Source organism: Lycorma delicatula, chromosome 4, assembly GCF_047948215.1.
Source record: "Lycorma delicatula isolate Av1 chromosome 4, ASM4794821v1, whole genome shotgun sequence".
NCBI lineage: Eukaryota > Metazoa > Arthropoda > Insecta > Hemiptera > Fulgoridae > Lycorma > Lycorma delicatula.
In genome coordinates this window covers 16171963-16187705 of record NC_134458.1, presented here as the reverse complement: position 1 = coordinate 16187705, position 15743 = coordinate 16171963, and the positions used below count along the sequence as shown (strand labels likewise).

At 31.1% G+C, this 15743-nt stretch overlaps 1 protein-coding gene across 6 annotated transcripts in view; it reads left to right on the top strand.

The window, feature by feature from the left end:
• Positions 1-15743, top strand: part of LOC142323138 (uncharacterized) — a 140501-nt gene that overhangs the window by 14187 nt on the left and 110571 nt on the right. For all 6 annotated transcript variants that reach the window (XM_075362400.1, XM_075362399.1, XM_075362395.1 and 3 more), the window contains exons 4-5: positions 3133-3413; positions 8055-8325. In XM_075362400.1, coding sequence (XP_075218515.1) covers positions 3133-3413; positions 8055-8325 — 552 coding nt within the window. The remainder of the gene's footprint in view (positions 1-3132; positions 3414-8054; positions 8326-15743) is intronic.

Here is a 15743-nt window from a genome sequence, read left to right as displayed (position 1 = left end):
TCTCCAGAACTATTCGACCAATTTTGACCAAACTTGTTCAGATTTCATCTATATATGGGGCATTGATGCCATTAAATTTTTAATTTAAAAGGTCAAAGGGGTGAGGCTTTACAGCTAAGTCACCCTCAGTATCTAGAGATTTTGCCTAATAAGTTAATATTAACTTAATATTCTAAAACTCTGCTGAATGGTTTTAATACATATTTATTTACTAGTATTTTATTGGTATCTGCATTCACTGAAAAATGAGTCAGTTATAATATTGAGTCAGGTTATAATATTTAAAAAGACTAATGTGATGAGAAGAAGTGGCAGGCTGTAAAGCTAACACTGCAGATATAATGCTGTATTCTAAAGGTTACTGAGACTACTTTTTTCTGAACCATCTTTTGTAGCACTGCACAGTGAAGGTGCTGTATTTCATTACTATTTACTCCAGTTAAAGTGGGAAATGCAAGTCTTTTCTCCCATTTTACAGAATTCTGCACAGTACACATGTACATCTAGAACCACTTCCAAAATTAAGTTTAAGAGCACTATGAATGTCAATATGTAACTATTCACCAATAACCCTTCAGCAGCATTTCTGACAGTAATGTGACATTAAGTTACAAAATTTGACACTTGTTTTTCACATTGTAACTTTAACCTAGTGTTCAGTAAAGTTGTGAAATTTATGACCATTATTATTACATTTTTGTAATATTAGAGTATCTTATACCGAATATTTTGATCACAAAGTTCCTAATTTATTTTGTAATAAGTTATAGCATAAAATAGTGTACTAAAGTTGTCATTTTAAGTAATTATTAGAATGAATACAAAGATGATTTCCCAAACAATATATTGGTTGACATGATAACCTCTAAACACTTTCAAAAAAAGTAATCTTTATTTTATTTCTTTTTTGTTGTCTAAATTATTGTTATATATAAAAGCATACGTGAAAACAAATCTGATATATTTATCATGAGTTTAATACATTCATATCATCAGCCATTGTATCCATTGATAGGAGTAAAATTACATAACAAAAATGTATTCTACTTGAAAAAGCTTCTGATCTCTCTACATTATGATTTCTTATTTTGTAGGTTTCAATAAATTCTCTTATAAGCTGTATGTCTCGTACAGTAAAAAATTTCATCTATTACAAGGGTCTTTTGAAAAGTTCTTTGTCTGACACAGAAAAGGCGTATGATCAAATGACTACGATATTTGTCAAAAATTACTCTTAAATGCTGTAAAGTTTCAGATGCAGCATTTAATTTGCTTGTGACAATTGAATTGGGCAAACAACTTTTCACAGTTTTTGAAAAATGGATAAAATTGAAGTTAGTTTATTTTAAAAGGTTTAACCTTGATGAATATACAAAAAGAGTTAAACTCTACTTTGAAGGGTCCTTCCCTTGATTTTTGAGTATAAAAGAGAACTGCTGAATTTAAATGTGGTCATACATCCATTCAAGATGATGAATGCTTGGGACATTCGAAAAACTGCCATGACCAACAAAAGTTCACAATGCCATATTAAATTAACACTTCTGAAGAGTGTTTAGACTGGTTTAAATGTAATTCTCCTGAGGTTTCTTCTATGTATTATAACAATAGGTGAAACATGGATTCTCCATTACATACCGGGGACCAAACAGTGGACGAGAGGAAGAGAAAATGTGCTAAAAAAATCTAAAACAGTTCCATGTGCAGGAAAAGTCATGACTACGGATTTTTGGACTTGTGTTGTGATCATAGACTACTTGGAAAAAGGCAGGACAATCACCAGGAGTTTTATGCTTCACCATTAGACCAATTGAAGGAAGTGGTTATAATAAAAAGTTATACTATGCAATCGCAGTTGCATTTTTTGCTAGTGAAGTGTTTTGTTTTGATCTGTCGACTAAGTGTAAATTTATTTGCTCTATGCTCAACTGAAGATTTTTTCTTCAAAGATTTGTTGTATACCTCTCTTCTCAAAATGTTGCACCAAATATATTAAATTTATTATTTTGTATAACACGTTTTTATATTACTCTATTCATTTTGCAGTATGTTTTACTTGCTGAAGGAGAAAAAGTTCCTTTTCTAATTTTTGTGATTTTTATATTATCACTCACAAGGAATGATGTAACTTAGCAAAAATTACTACTAACATAGAATTAAACAAATTATGCATGTAAATTGAAACTAAACACAAAAGTTACACAATACAGTGTAACATACAATTTCAACATATAATGTATCATGAATTTCTTTAAAGTTTAATAGTTACATGTTGCAACACTGTACTCGCTAATCTTTGTCTTTGTTACAACTTATTTCTGGTGGTAAGCCCTCCAGTTGACTTGATTTCTTTGTACTAAATTCCAGTTAAAGCATTTATTCTGTTGGTAATGTAGCTTTCTTTTATAGTGTCATATACTTGGAAGTTTTAGATATTTAAATTGAGCATATACAATGAATGTTACATTTGTATTTTATAATCTATTATCTAGTGCATTAGTCGGTGTTATCTTTGTAGAATGATGCATCAAATTTTCCATTTACAAGATTGCCATTAAAGTTCTCCATCAAACTAATTGTTTACCTTTCAAAAATGCTGTGCATTTTTTTTAAAGCTAATTTAACAAAGTTTTATTTTATTACAATACGTTATGTAGAATAGCATTTTTTGTCAAATAGGATGCAACCACCAACTACTTTCTTCTATAAATGCTGCATAATCTTCATTCAGACTATATTTTAATATAGCTGAGCTTGTTCACATATTTAAGAAAATGAGGAAAAACCATTTCTGCTGACTGAATCCTACAAAATTGGTATTTTTGGCATCGCCCACGCTTTGGATCCACATACAAGTGACTTTGTATTGAATGGTACAGTAGAAAAGGATAATAGTAAAAAACCTGTAACATGCTTCATGACTTCAAAAATACTTTTAAGATTTATTTACTGATATTAAGTTATTTTTTAAAAAAATAAGTACTTAAAAATTCAGTTGAATTCAGGTTGATAGATATGCCTAAAGTCATGTAGATTATAAATTGTGACTATTTTTATTAAATCTGGTATTTGTAATTTAGATTAGTTAAAGTATTTAATTTATAATTAAAATGATATTTTGCTTATTTACAGGTTCGGCCATTATTAAATATAATCCTTGCCTCTGAACAGCCTTTAACCGAAAAAGAAGTTTGTAGCATTCTAAGTGTTTCTCAGCCAAATCTGTCTGGTGAAGAATTGCATAGGTGTTGTCAGATAGTAAGAAGAGTGTTGTGTGTAGCAAGAGATGATACACTTAGACCATTTCATCATTCTTTCTCTGAATGGTTAATTGATGTAAAACATTCAACTCAGAGGTTCCTTTGTTCACCAGCCAGTGGTCATGCTATGATAGCTGTATATCTTACATTAAGGTAAGTTTCAGTTTTTTAAATCTTTTGATTCTATATTTTTAATCTATATTCATAGATTATAAAATTATAATTTTGTTAGATATAGTCATTACATTTTTATTACAGATGTATTTATTAGTTTTCTTTTATTACTGATTTTCATATATATATATATGTCATAATTAAATACAGGGTCATTCACGGGAACCGTATGTTTTTGAAGTGGGTTGTACTCGGGTGTTCGTGGTGGGAGGGGCACGTGGCTGGTGTCTGACGTTTCCTTTGTTCATACATTTACATTTTAGTCGTTGAGATGGAGCTGTGGACACTAGACCAATGCCTGTACGCGTATGACAGTTTTGTGTGAAATGACGAATCCGTAACTGCTGTTCAGCAAGATTTCCGCTGTCAGTTTAATATCCATCGTAATGCAAGTGTCCCTTCTCGTAACACAATATTGCGATGGATAAACAACCTTCGAACAAGTGGTTCAATATTGAAGAAACAACCACCGGGTCCCCGATGAACTGCTAGCACTCCGGAGAACATCGAACGAGTAAGGGAAGCCATTGTCAGAAGCCCACGCTGCTCTATTCAGAGGCATTCAGCAGCGCTTCAAATGAGCACAAGTACGGTAAGACGAATTTCCATCCTTACAAGATAGTCATCGTGCAGCAGTTAGACGAACAAGATTTCACGCAGCGATTACAATTTTGTCTACAAATGCTTACCATTTTTGAAGAAAATGAAAATTTGTTATTGTTAATGAGTGACGAAGCCCATTTTCATCTGAATCGCTTTGTCAAAAAACAGAATTGCCGGTATTGGACAGAAAGAAACCCACATCAGCTTCACGAGAGACTACTTCATAGCCCAAAGATGACTGTCTGGTGTGCAATAGGAAAGGTCGGTGTTATTGGACCATATTTTTTTAAAGAAAATGACGCTGCCATAACTGTAACAGCTGATCGTTACATTGCGATGTTGAATACGTTTTTCATCCCTGAGTTACAGAACCGGGGAATCGATTTTCAAAATGTGTTATTCCAGCAGGATGGAGCTACAGCGCACACAGTGAGGGCAATGATGGCTGTTCTCCGTAACTTGTTTCCAGGACGGATCGTTTCCAGATTTGGCGACATTGCTTGGCCCACTCGGTCCCCCGACTTGAGTAGTTGTGATATTTTTTTCTGTGGGGGTTACTGAAATCACGTGTGTACGGCAATAAACCGCGTACATTGGAGGACCTAAAGATCGCAATTCGTCATCACGTCACCCAGATTGATGTAGACATGCTGCAAAGAATTGAGGCCAGTTACCGTGAAAGGCTACAACAATGTATTGCCCAAAATGGACATCACTTGCCGGACATAAATTTTCGTTCATGAGTAAGTAACAAATGCTTTGATTTAACAAGTGTTTCAGTACCAATAAAACTTTTTTAAAGTAAATATTCAATTTTTTATGATTATTTTAAAAACATCCGGTTCCCGTGAATGACTCTGTATAATATCAAAACCAACAAATACAATCAGGAAATGGTAAGAAGTACCTAACTGGAGTGCTTTCAAACTTAAATTACTTCATCTTCAGCAATTAAAATTACAGTGTTACATGTATGATATATAATTGTGACTCACTGTTAGTGAGTCACAATTATAATAGTGATTCATTATTATATCAAGGGATATGAAGGAGAATTTATTCTACTTTAATGACAAAGCATATTTTGTGCTGGTATTTTATGTGTAACCTTGTAATTTTAACTGCTGAAAATGAAGTAATTTAACTTAAAAAGCACTCCAGTTTGGTAAGTGTCGTTCTTACCATTTTTTGACTCCATTTGGTGGTTGTGATACAGGGTGTCCCATATAAAACGCAACCCAACCTTATATTTGTAGGTATTGAAATAAATAAAAAGGTATGTGTAAATGTAAATGTAATTTTTATTATTACCATCCATTACCTTACATTTGGAGTAAATGTTGGAAGTGGCCGCCATCTTCTTGAATACAAGCTTCAATTCTTTTTACACCGTTTCTTGTAACTTTTTTCAAAGTTTGTGGCTGGATATTTAATACAGCTTGTTCAATATTGACTTTCAAGTGTTCGTGGTTTGTTGCTGTAGGCTTTTTCTTTGAGGAAGCCCCGTAGAAAAACATCCGCTGCAGTCAAATCTGGAGATCTTGGTGGCGACAAGCCTCGGCCGATAACACGATTACCAAAGAATTCCTCAACGAAATCAGAAGTTGAACCTGCATAGTGCGATGTCGCACCGTCATGTTGTAGCCAGCAGTGTCTATCTTCCGATTATTTTCTTCTGCGATATCGTGCACCACATGCCCAACTTCTGCGAGTGTAATTGTTTTTCGTGGTAAACGTGGGGATTTTCAGCACTCCAATTTCTACTGTTTTGGCTGTTTACGTAGCCATCCAAATGAAACCGTGCTTCATCTGTGAAAAGTAACGAATCCATAACACTAATTCCCTCACGCAGAAATCGACGGAACCATTGACAATATTGTAGCCGTTTTTCTTTGTCGGGCCCAAGAAGTCGATGAACCGTTTGAATGCGATAAGGTCGTAATTGTAATTGTTTGGTCGCCCGATGAACAGTTGATTTAGACAAATTAATTTCAGCAGACAAACGTCTGATCAATTTATTTGGCGAGGCGAGTAATCGGTCTTTGATTTCAGTGACTGTATCTGTATTCAACACTGATGCAGATCTTTTGTGATCCTCGTTATTAACAGAACCGGTCTCTCTAAATTTTGCAACTAACCTTAATACTGATGTTTTGTTAGGAGCTGGTTTATCTGGATACTTATGCCGAAACAAATCTTGCACTGCAACCACTGATTTCGTACTGAAGTACGACTCAACAATGAAAACACGTTCATCTAGCGAAAACACCATCTTGTCTCTAGCAATGCACTGAACGTTATGATTGCATTGTTGTTACTACCAGTAGTGTTCTACTGCGTCGCCGCGATGTTCAGATGTTGGAAGAGTCCATTTCAGTAACAAGTAAGGGAGTAAGCTTGACTTTTGAAATTTCATGGATGAGTAATTGATGGGTTGCGTTTTATATGGGACACACTGTATTATATTTTATTATTTTATATTATTCAGTAAAGTGGATATAATATGTCTGAAAAAATAAAATGTATATATATATATATATATATATATGGAAATTATTTATTCTTAATAAATTTTTAATTAAAAATATTTTTCTCCATTATATCTTTTTCTTTTTCCTGTTTAGCCTCCGGTAACTACCGTTCAGATAATACTTCAGAGGATGAATGAGGATGATATGTATGAGTGTAAATGAAGTGTAGTCTTGTACATTCTCAGTTCGACCATTTCTGAGATGTGTGGTTAATTGAAACCTAACCACCAAAGAACACCGATATCCACGATCTAGTATTCAAGTCCGCGTAAAAATAATTGGTTTTACTAGGACTTGAACTAGGAACTCTCGACTTCCAAATCAGCTGATTTGGGAAGATGCGTTCACCACTAGACCAACCCGGTGGGTTTTCTCCATTATATCTAGGAATGTTAAATAAAGCAGATGTTTAGGGGGGAGTGAAGTCTGTAATTTTTTGGTATAATGATTTTGGGTAAGAATACTGAAAATGCATGAAAAGTAAAGTGAAGTGATGGTGATTGGTAGAGATAAGGATTTATTAAATGATATAATTTAGGAAGATACATCTTCGAAGAAAGTTGAAAAATTTACTTGGTGCAGATCTAGCAAGAATGCATCATGCTAACAAATAGATTGAGGAAAGGAATGAGATTTTTGCATTGCATAAAGTATCTGTTGTTGAATGCATTAATTCCAGAGAAAGAAAGAATTCCAATACATCTATTTTGTGCTACAACATGTGAGACTCCCTAAGAGAATAGAGGTGTTGAAAATTGAAGGAGGTTGACCCAATAGGCAAAGTATGTTTAAAATTGAGAGGATAACAGTGAAGATGTGGAAAGAAGAGCCGTTTCATTGGAGATACTGGAGGAGGAGCAGTGCTGTAGTAATAGAAGAAGATTTCAAGGCCTGATTAACACCTTGTTGCAGTAGTTTAAAATGGAACTTGGTATGTAGATAAAATTTAAAACTGGATTTAAAATATAAATAAAACCAGATATATTATTAACATTTTAGATTTTATAGTTATCTCTGAAATAAAAAGTAAAATCATTGTGGTAAAACTAAAGCATTAAACAAAAAAACAATTGCATAAAAACCCAAGGATTTAGAATTTGAAGAAAAGATTGATGTAGGAGCCACTGTTGTATCTGCTTCTTACAATTCTGTTTTACAAAATTTTTAAAATGTGTTTTATAGACATTCTTAAGATTCATATGTAATCACAAAATATGGATTAAAAATGATATGTACATATTAAAAAAAAAAAAAAATCAGTATTTATTTCACTTCATCTGTACAATAAAAAAAATATAAAGTAAAGAAATGATTTGTACAGTGAGATCATTATCATCCCTTGATTTACAAAAATTAAAGAGTTGACATTAAGAACACATCATCCCATATTAAGGGATTATTTAAAATTGCACTAATAAGATTAGGCATTTAAACTATTATTTGTAATAGCATATTAATACAATAATTGTGTTTTAATATTTTATAGAGGTTCATCATTGACTGCAGAAGAGATTCATAGCTTAGCTTTACATTTAAGCTGCCTTCCAGTTGACACAGGTTTGACACCACTATTGCCATTATGGTTAGTAGGTTCTGGTGCTCACCTTGATAGGTGGAATGAATCACAATTTGGACCTGGGTGTGATCTTAGGGCTATTAAATTAATTAAAGATGCACAGCCACATCTCAATGTACCTTCACAACCTGCTGTTACTTCAACTGCCAATGCTTCAGTTACACCTCCACCTTCACAATTGGTATATAATATGTTTTCTTTTACATAATTCTCTTAAAAATAACTATTTAAATTTTATCAGTTTGTTAATTAATTTAAAAGGATTTTTTTTTATTTTATTGTTCTTGTGTTACCTATCTCTTTTGTTTAGTCAGATATGTTTCTTTAATATTTTAATAAATATGTCTTCAGTTAGATCTTCCATGTAATACACATTATTCAATTAAATTTTTATAGACCTTGTTTTTGTTTTTTTTTAATTTTTCAGTCAAGAAATATTTTTTCATCAATTCTATTGAATACATATGTCAGTTATATCTGTTTCAATTGTTAAGGTAATGTTTAAGTTCCATTTATTAAGTTAATTTTTTATAGAAAAATATTTTCTACCAACATTTGTGTTTTTTTATTATATTTATAAAAAAAAATGTTTATGTATATATTCTCTTTCATTTTTATTTAAATGCTATATAAAACTGTTTTCACTTTTGCAAGCTGTTTTGTTGAATTGTAATTAATTTCACACACAAAATATTTACACTGTACTTTAAAATTCAATTCTAAGTTGAGTCATTGAGACAACATAACTTGTAATTATAATTACGTGATGAGTGAGTTGTTTGATAATTTTGAGATACACAAGATATCCGTTTTAGCTTTATTTAGTTGGGTTTTAAATTATATATATATATATATATATTTATATATTTTAATTCTGTTAATGTAAACCACCTAGTAGGAATATTGAGATAAAACTTATCTTACTTCTTAATTTTGCATGAAAGTACTTTTGTGGGATCCCACATCCTCAGTCTTGATTGAATTCATTTAATTAAACTGCATATTAAATAAAGATATTAAAATTTAAAGGATCTGTTTCTTTTTTCTATATAAATCGTATATTCATTATAATATTACAGTAATCTAACAAATATTACATGTGCATACTTTATTTTATTTTTTTAATAATATTTAATAACTTTATTTAACTCTTTCAGTGCTAAGTGATATTTTATGAAACTATTCATAAAATGCTGTGTACTCTACCTCCAATGTATGCATAAAGTGCTAGGATAATGTTTGACAATTTGCAGTACTTAAGAAAAAAATATATAACATTTTTATTTTTTAACCAAATTCCATAATTCTTTTCTTTTTTTTTTGAAAAGTGTTCTTTTATGTTGGACAACCAAAAATATTGTATTACAAATATGTAAAAAAATAAAACTTTTCATTACCTGAATTTTGTCCGAAATTGAAAAGCGATTTGAAAAGTTAGAAAAATATGTAGCTTGTAAAATTGATAATTACATGAATGTCAGTAGTCTTATACATTTATACAAGTTTTTAAGTCAATAGGTTGAAAAAAGTCTCGTAGACCTTTTTGAAATAAGTCATTTTCATTACACTATTTCCACATAGTCACAAATTGTACATTAACTTTTTAAATAAAACTAATTTAAAATATTTAGTATCACTCAATGAAGTTAGGAACAAAAAAAGAAAAACAAATTAAATTTAAGACAAACAAAATACTAAAATAAAACAAAAAGCTTGAAAATTCAGTGCTATATGATCTAACAATGGTGTAGAAGATAATACTTGGTATAAACCTCTTTTACAATTTGTACACATGTATGTTGATTTTTTCCTTTTCCCACCAGCTTTAGTGCTGACAGCACTTTAAAACTACAAACAGCAATTTTTCTCTTTCAGGAATTTTTTCAAAAATAATTGTATTCACATCACCACTTGTACCAGGCTGTTGCTGTTGTTTAACACAAGGAGAAATGACCAAATTTTGTCCACCTTCTCTCAACTGTAGCCATTCTTTTGATAAATCCTCTATGACAGCGTTTCTTAACCTTTCAGTATTTGCGAACAATTTTCAATCATAATTTTCATCCCCCTCCAATACAGTAACGATGTCTACAATAATAATGTATTTTGAATATTTTGGCACTAAAGCTACACTATGACTAATTACAAACCTTAAAATTACCAAGAATAAGTAAATTTGATATTTGGCAACACCAATTTGCTGTATTGACAAAACCAGAATCGATACCTCTATTGCTCTATGCCTTACATCCAGCATGTCGGACATTCTCATGGCTTAGCGAGAAGTTCTGAACTTTCTCGTAACATTCTAGAACGTTTATGCAAACATGTATAAATGCTGCACCTTGTTCAATTCCAGCCAGTCTCAGTCGAGTCATCCTTCTATCACTATCGAATCTAATGTGAATGTGTATATTGTAATTTGCACGTTAATTGCAATTAATGGCATTAAATATCCATGGTAGTAGATTTATGCAGAGTCGTGGATAAATTTTTAAATGGGTGTAAGCAAGCATTAGACGATAGAGAAGCATCAACAATTGCACAGATGAGTGCAACAACAATTGCAGATGAGTGTGGTTCTGAAAATAAAATCAAGAAAATATTCTCAAGAATACTGAAATTTTAGGTTTACCAGTACTGAAGTAAATGAAGAAGAACGGCTCCTGTGTGTCATTTTCTCAAAAATGTTGGCAGCAGACTGCATGAAAGCTAATAAACTTAAACAACATTTGGAAACGCTTCATAGTGAGTACATTAGCAGGAAAGTTTTACAACGTGTTTATGAACTAAGAAATGAAACGCAATTTTACTAGAAGAGGAAAACTGACCAGAAGCCAAGAAGTTTCAAGATGGTTTATTTGTGATTGAATTGAGCGACTTGGTTGACATATTCTAGAAATTAAATACCTTGGATCTTCAGCTCTAAGGAGCAAATACACATATGTTAGATACGAGTGATAAAGTTAATATTTTTGTAGAAAATTGGAACTGTGGAGCAGAAATTTAAAGGAAAAACCTAGAAATGTTTGCAATGTGGATGAATGTGTTAAAACTTACAAGGGTGAAGAACAACCTGTGAAAGTTGTTTTTGTAACCATTGAAAATCATTTAGCCTTGCTGGCAAAGAATTTTAAAAAGTATTTTCTTGCTGACGACAACTTTGTAGCAAGAGTTGATCCATTTCAAAATACTCCAGAATGGCTTCCAACTGCCAACAAAGAAATCTTCATAGACTTTGCAGCAAGTGGTGAAATCAAAAGACAATTTTGTAATAAATCACTCTTTGAATTTTGGGCAGGGGTGGATGATGAGTTTCTGCACTGAAAACAAGAGCATTTCATATACTATTACCATTTTCACCATCCTACCTTAGCAAAACCGGATTTTCTGCGGTGGCTGCTTTGAAGACTAAATGGATATCTCGGCTAAATATAGAAAAAGTACTCATGGTGTCTATTTCTAACATTAAATCTTCCTTCAAAAAACTTTGCTTTGCAAGGACCGGCCCAAGTGAGTTACTAGTAATTACTAAACTTGTTTTTAATTTAGTATTGACATTGCGTAGCACTGATACAATCCTATTTATAAGTGTATTATATCAGTGTAAATGTTATTTTATTATTTATTATGTCAGAATGTATTTTGTTTTGGTTTCCTTTCAGTAAATTAATACATTTTTTTAATAATATTTTCTTTTCGATATGCTTGCACACTCCATTTAGTGTTATCACATTCCCCTAGGGGAGTGTGCCCCAGAGGTTAGAAACACTGCTCTATGACAGTATAATCTGGATGTGAAAATAGTTTGGCATCATTAGTTTTTTTATTGTTATGTTTGTACAGTAAGAATTTAATATCATTCGGTAAAATACTAAATTTAACCTACTTCCAGTACTTGATTGTTTTTCTGTCATCTAAATATTCATACTGATTTGGTCAGATACATACACTTCCTCCATATAACTATTGTAGTCTTATCATTTTTGGCTTGCCTGTGACAACCAATCCATTACCCCTCGTTTTACTTTTCTTCTCCATTTGCAGCTTAGAATTAGTTGATAATAATAAAAATTGTTGTTTTCTGTGATTGTTTTTTGTCTAAACCCCCCTGCTATTAGCTTACTACATTTTTTGATATAAGGTTTTACCTACATGAAATGTTGACTTCATGTCTTATGGAATGCCTTTTCATTGCACACGTAAAGTTCCAGAAACAAATGTTGTATTTCAAATATAAATACTTGGCTAACTTGGTTTGCAGTAAAAACAATTATCAATGATTGTATGATATCTCTTATTTAAGTAGCCTTCTATTAGTAATAAATTATATACAACAGTAAAACCTAATCCATTCTCTTTCACTTCTTTCTTTTCTCCTTCTTTAGCACTTCTGTAATCTCTTTACCACAAAAAATTCAAATAATGTGTGGCAGCATCACAAAGCATCCACAGTTTTATGTCCCATCTGTGATTTGTTTTTTGTAACTATTGCAAAAACTGAGTAAGTGCCTTTGTTTACCATGTTCTCATCAACAGACAGATTACTGTTTGCCATTTAATGAAATCTAGCCATTCAATTCACATGATCAACCAGTGGTTGAAACTGTGCATATTGATTTCTGGTTAATTAATTAATTGATTTCTTTTGGTTTAGGCAAGTTTTTTATATATACCACATGAAAAAATGTTAAATTAGCTTGGAATCTGTCACGATTAAATATCCAGAACCAAGGTGTATACTGACTGTCATGTTTCCATCAATAACAGTATATTGCAGGCTTTCTGTTGATCCCCATGTTTATCAAAACTGAAATAAATGCTTGACTTTCAAGCAAGGTAACTTGTTTCCAACTTTTGGACATATTTTTTTTTTTAGTTTTTATTTTTATAAATTGCATATTAAACTTTATAATATAATACATTTAATAGATTTTAATAAATCATACCTCAAATTAAATTTAATTCCCCAATCATAAAAATGAGTAATTTTCAATTATATTAAAGCTATGATAAAAACAAAAGAATTTGCAGAGTGTTTCCAAATAAAACAAGAGATTAAACAAGGATACTAGAAGAGAAATTGTAAACACTGAATTATATAACACATGTTTAAAATTGCAAAAAAAGCTTAGGACCACTGATTTTTGATTATACAAGGTCTGTAAATAAAGTAATGAGACTAGGTTTTTTGTCAGCTAAAGTGGCAACACTGTAAAGTTACTAGTAAACTTATGGTTATATGAACAGCTGGTTTATATTAGATATTACTATTTTTGGTCTATTGTTGCTACATGAGACATAAACAAACTTTTCATGAAACGAGTTTTTGTTGTGCGCTACAAAAATGAGTGATGATACTATTTATGAGCAATGTTGTGCAATCAAATTTTCTGTTAAACTTGGTAAGAATGCTAACTGAAACTTTTTCAAAATTGAAAAGTGTACATGGAGACAATGCTCTGTCATGAGCCCAAGTTTTTAGGTTGTTTAAAGCATTTTCAGATGGCCATGAATCAGCTGCGGACAAGCCACGCTCTGGAAGACTGTTAATGTCTAAAAGTGGCGACAATGTTGAGTGAATCAGAGACTTGATATAGTATGACCGACGATTAACTATCAGAATGATTGCAGAACAATTGAATTTGAACCATACCACAGTCTATCAGCTTTTGACAAACAAATTGGACATGAAAATAGTTTGTGCAAAATTGTTCCCAAAAAATGTCACTGTTGAACAGGAAAAAAACAGGGTGAAAGTGTGCTGTGATTTTCTAGGGCAAATTGAAACTGATCCTGATTTTCTAAAAAATGTTATTATTGGTGATGAATCTTGGATATTTGAGTACAACCCAGAAACAAAACACCAGAGCAAGAAATGGCACACTTCAAACTTACCAAAAAAGCAAATATGAGCAAATCAAAACCATGCTAATTTCTTTCTTTGATAATAATGACATTGTCCATGAGGAGTTTTTGCCTACAGGACAGACTAAATCAATATGTTTACAGAGAAATTCTTGAAAGACTGTGGAAAAGAGTTGCCCGCGTGAGAGCAGCCATCAAAGACAACCGAATGCTCCATCATGACAATGCACCTTGTCACACTGCACTCTCAATCAGTTTTTGGCAAAGAAAAACATTCCTGTAGTTCCTCAATCACCTTATTTATCTGACTTGAGTCCCTGTGACCTTTTCCTGTTCCCAACTTTAACACCTCAAAGGACACTATTTTGGAACAGTAGGAAATATAAAAAAAAAAATTGTAACTGACCATCTAAAGGATATTCCAATTTCTGAGTTCCAACACTACTATGAAGAGTGGGAAAACTGTTTGAAGTGTTGCGTGGCTTCCCAAGGGAACTATTTCAAAGGTGAAGGTCCATGTATAATTGGATAATAAATAAAAAGTTTTTCTGAACCAGTCTGATTACTTTATTTACGGACCTCGTATAAGAAATTTAATTGAAATTAATATAGAGAAAGATAAATATAATCAAAAAAGACTTTTGAAACCAAAATTTATAATTTAATCAAAAGTAAGAATAAAATTTCAAGTAATTATGATGCAGAATTTATTAATCAATAATAATAATTATGATGATGGCGATGGTGCCGGAGGCGGTGGTGGTGGTGGTGATGAACATTTTCAAGAAAATTTGGATAATATAAAAAATAAATTTTTAAACTTAAGTAATGTAAATCAATTTTAATGATATGAAAAATTAATCATTACTAGTGCATTTAAATTGAAATAAATGCATTTTAATGATAATAATAAAATTAACATTATTAAGAACATCATTGTTAATATAAATTACAACAGAATGAATCATACAGATAAGGAACAATTTCATAATTATCAGCTACATTACCCAAAAATTTAAAGATATCAAATTTACTAATTAACCATATATCAGTAAACAAATAATTTAAGAGTAAAATCAAATATAATCTTTTAATTGTAAAATCAGGTAAAACAAATACACACTGGTTATTGTGACAGTTGAAAAATATAACTTAATGAAACAATATGTAGATAATAAATTTGAGAAAATTAATGACCCAACTAAAAAATCTTTATAAATGACAAAAAATTTTTTTTTTAAATTCAGACCAATTTTTAATTATAATAATAATAATAATTTAAAATATCATTTTAGATCCTTTTGAATCTATTGCCCCAAGTTAATTGGAGTACCAAAAATTCACAGATTAAACATCCTCATGCGACCTTTGATCAATTTTTAATCTGCTCCCTGTTGTATTATATCCAAAATAATAGATAAAATTCTTAGAAAAAAAAGAATTAATTTACTTAACACATTTAATATAAAAAATGGTTAAAAATTGATAAATAAATTAAAAAGTTTATATGTAAACAGACTCACTAGAATGGTTAGTTATGACATACCTAACATGTATCCTAGCATACCAATAGACCATACCATAGAGATAATAAAAAATAAATTAAAAAGTAACCAAGAAGATCCAAAATTTATTAAAAGTATCATCACTATTTAAAAAAAAAAGTTTTGTTAATAAAAAACAAAAAACTAAAAAAGTTTAGTTTTGTTGATAAATATCAACAACTATTTT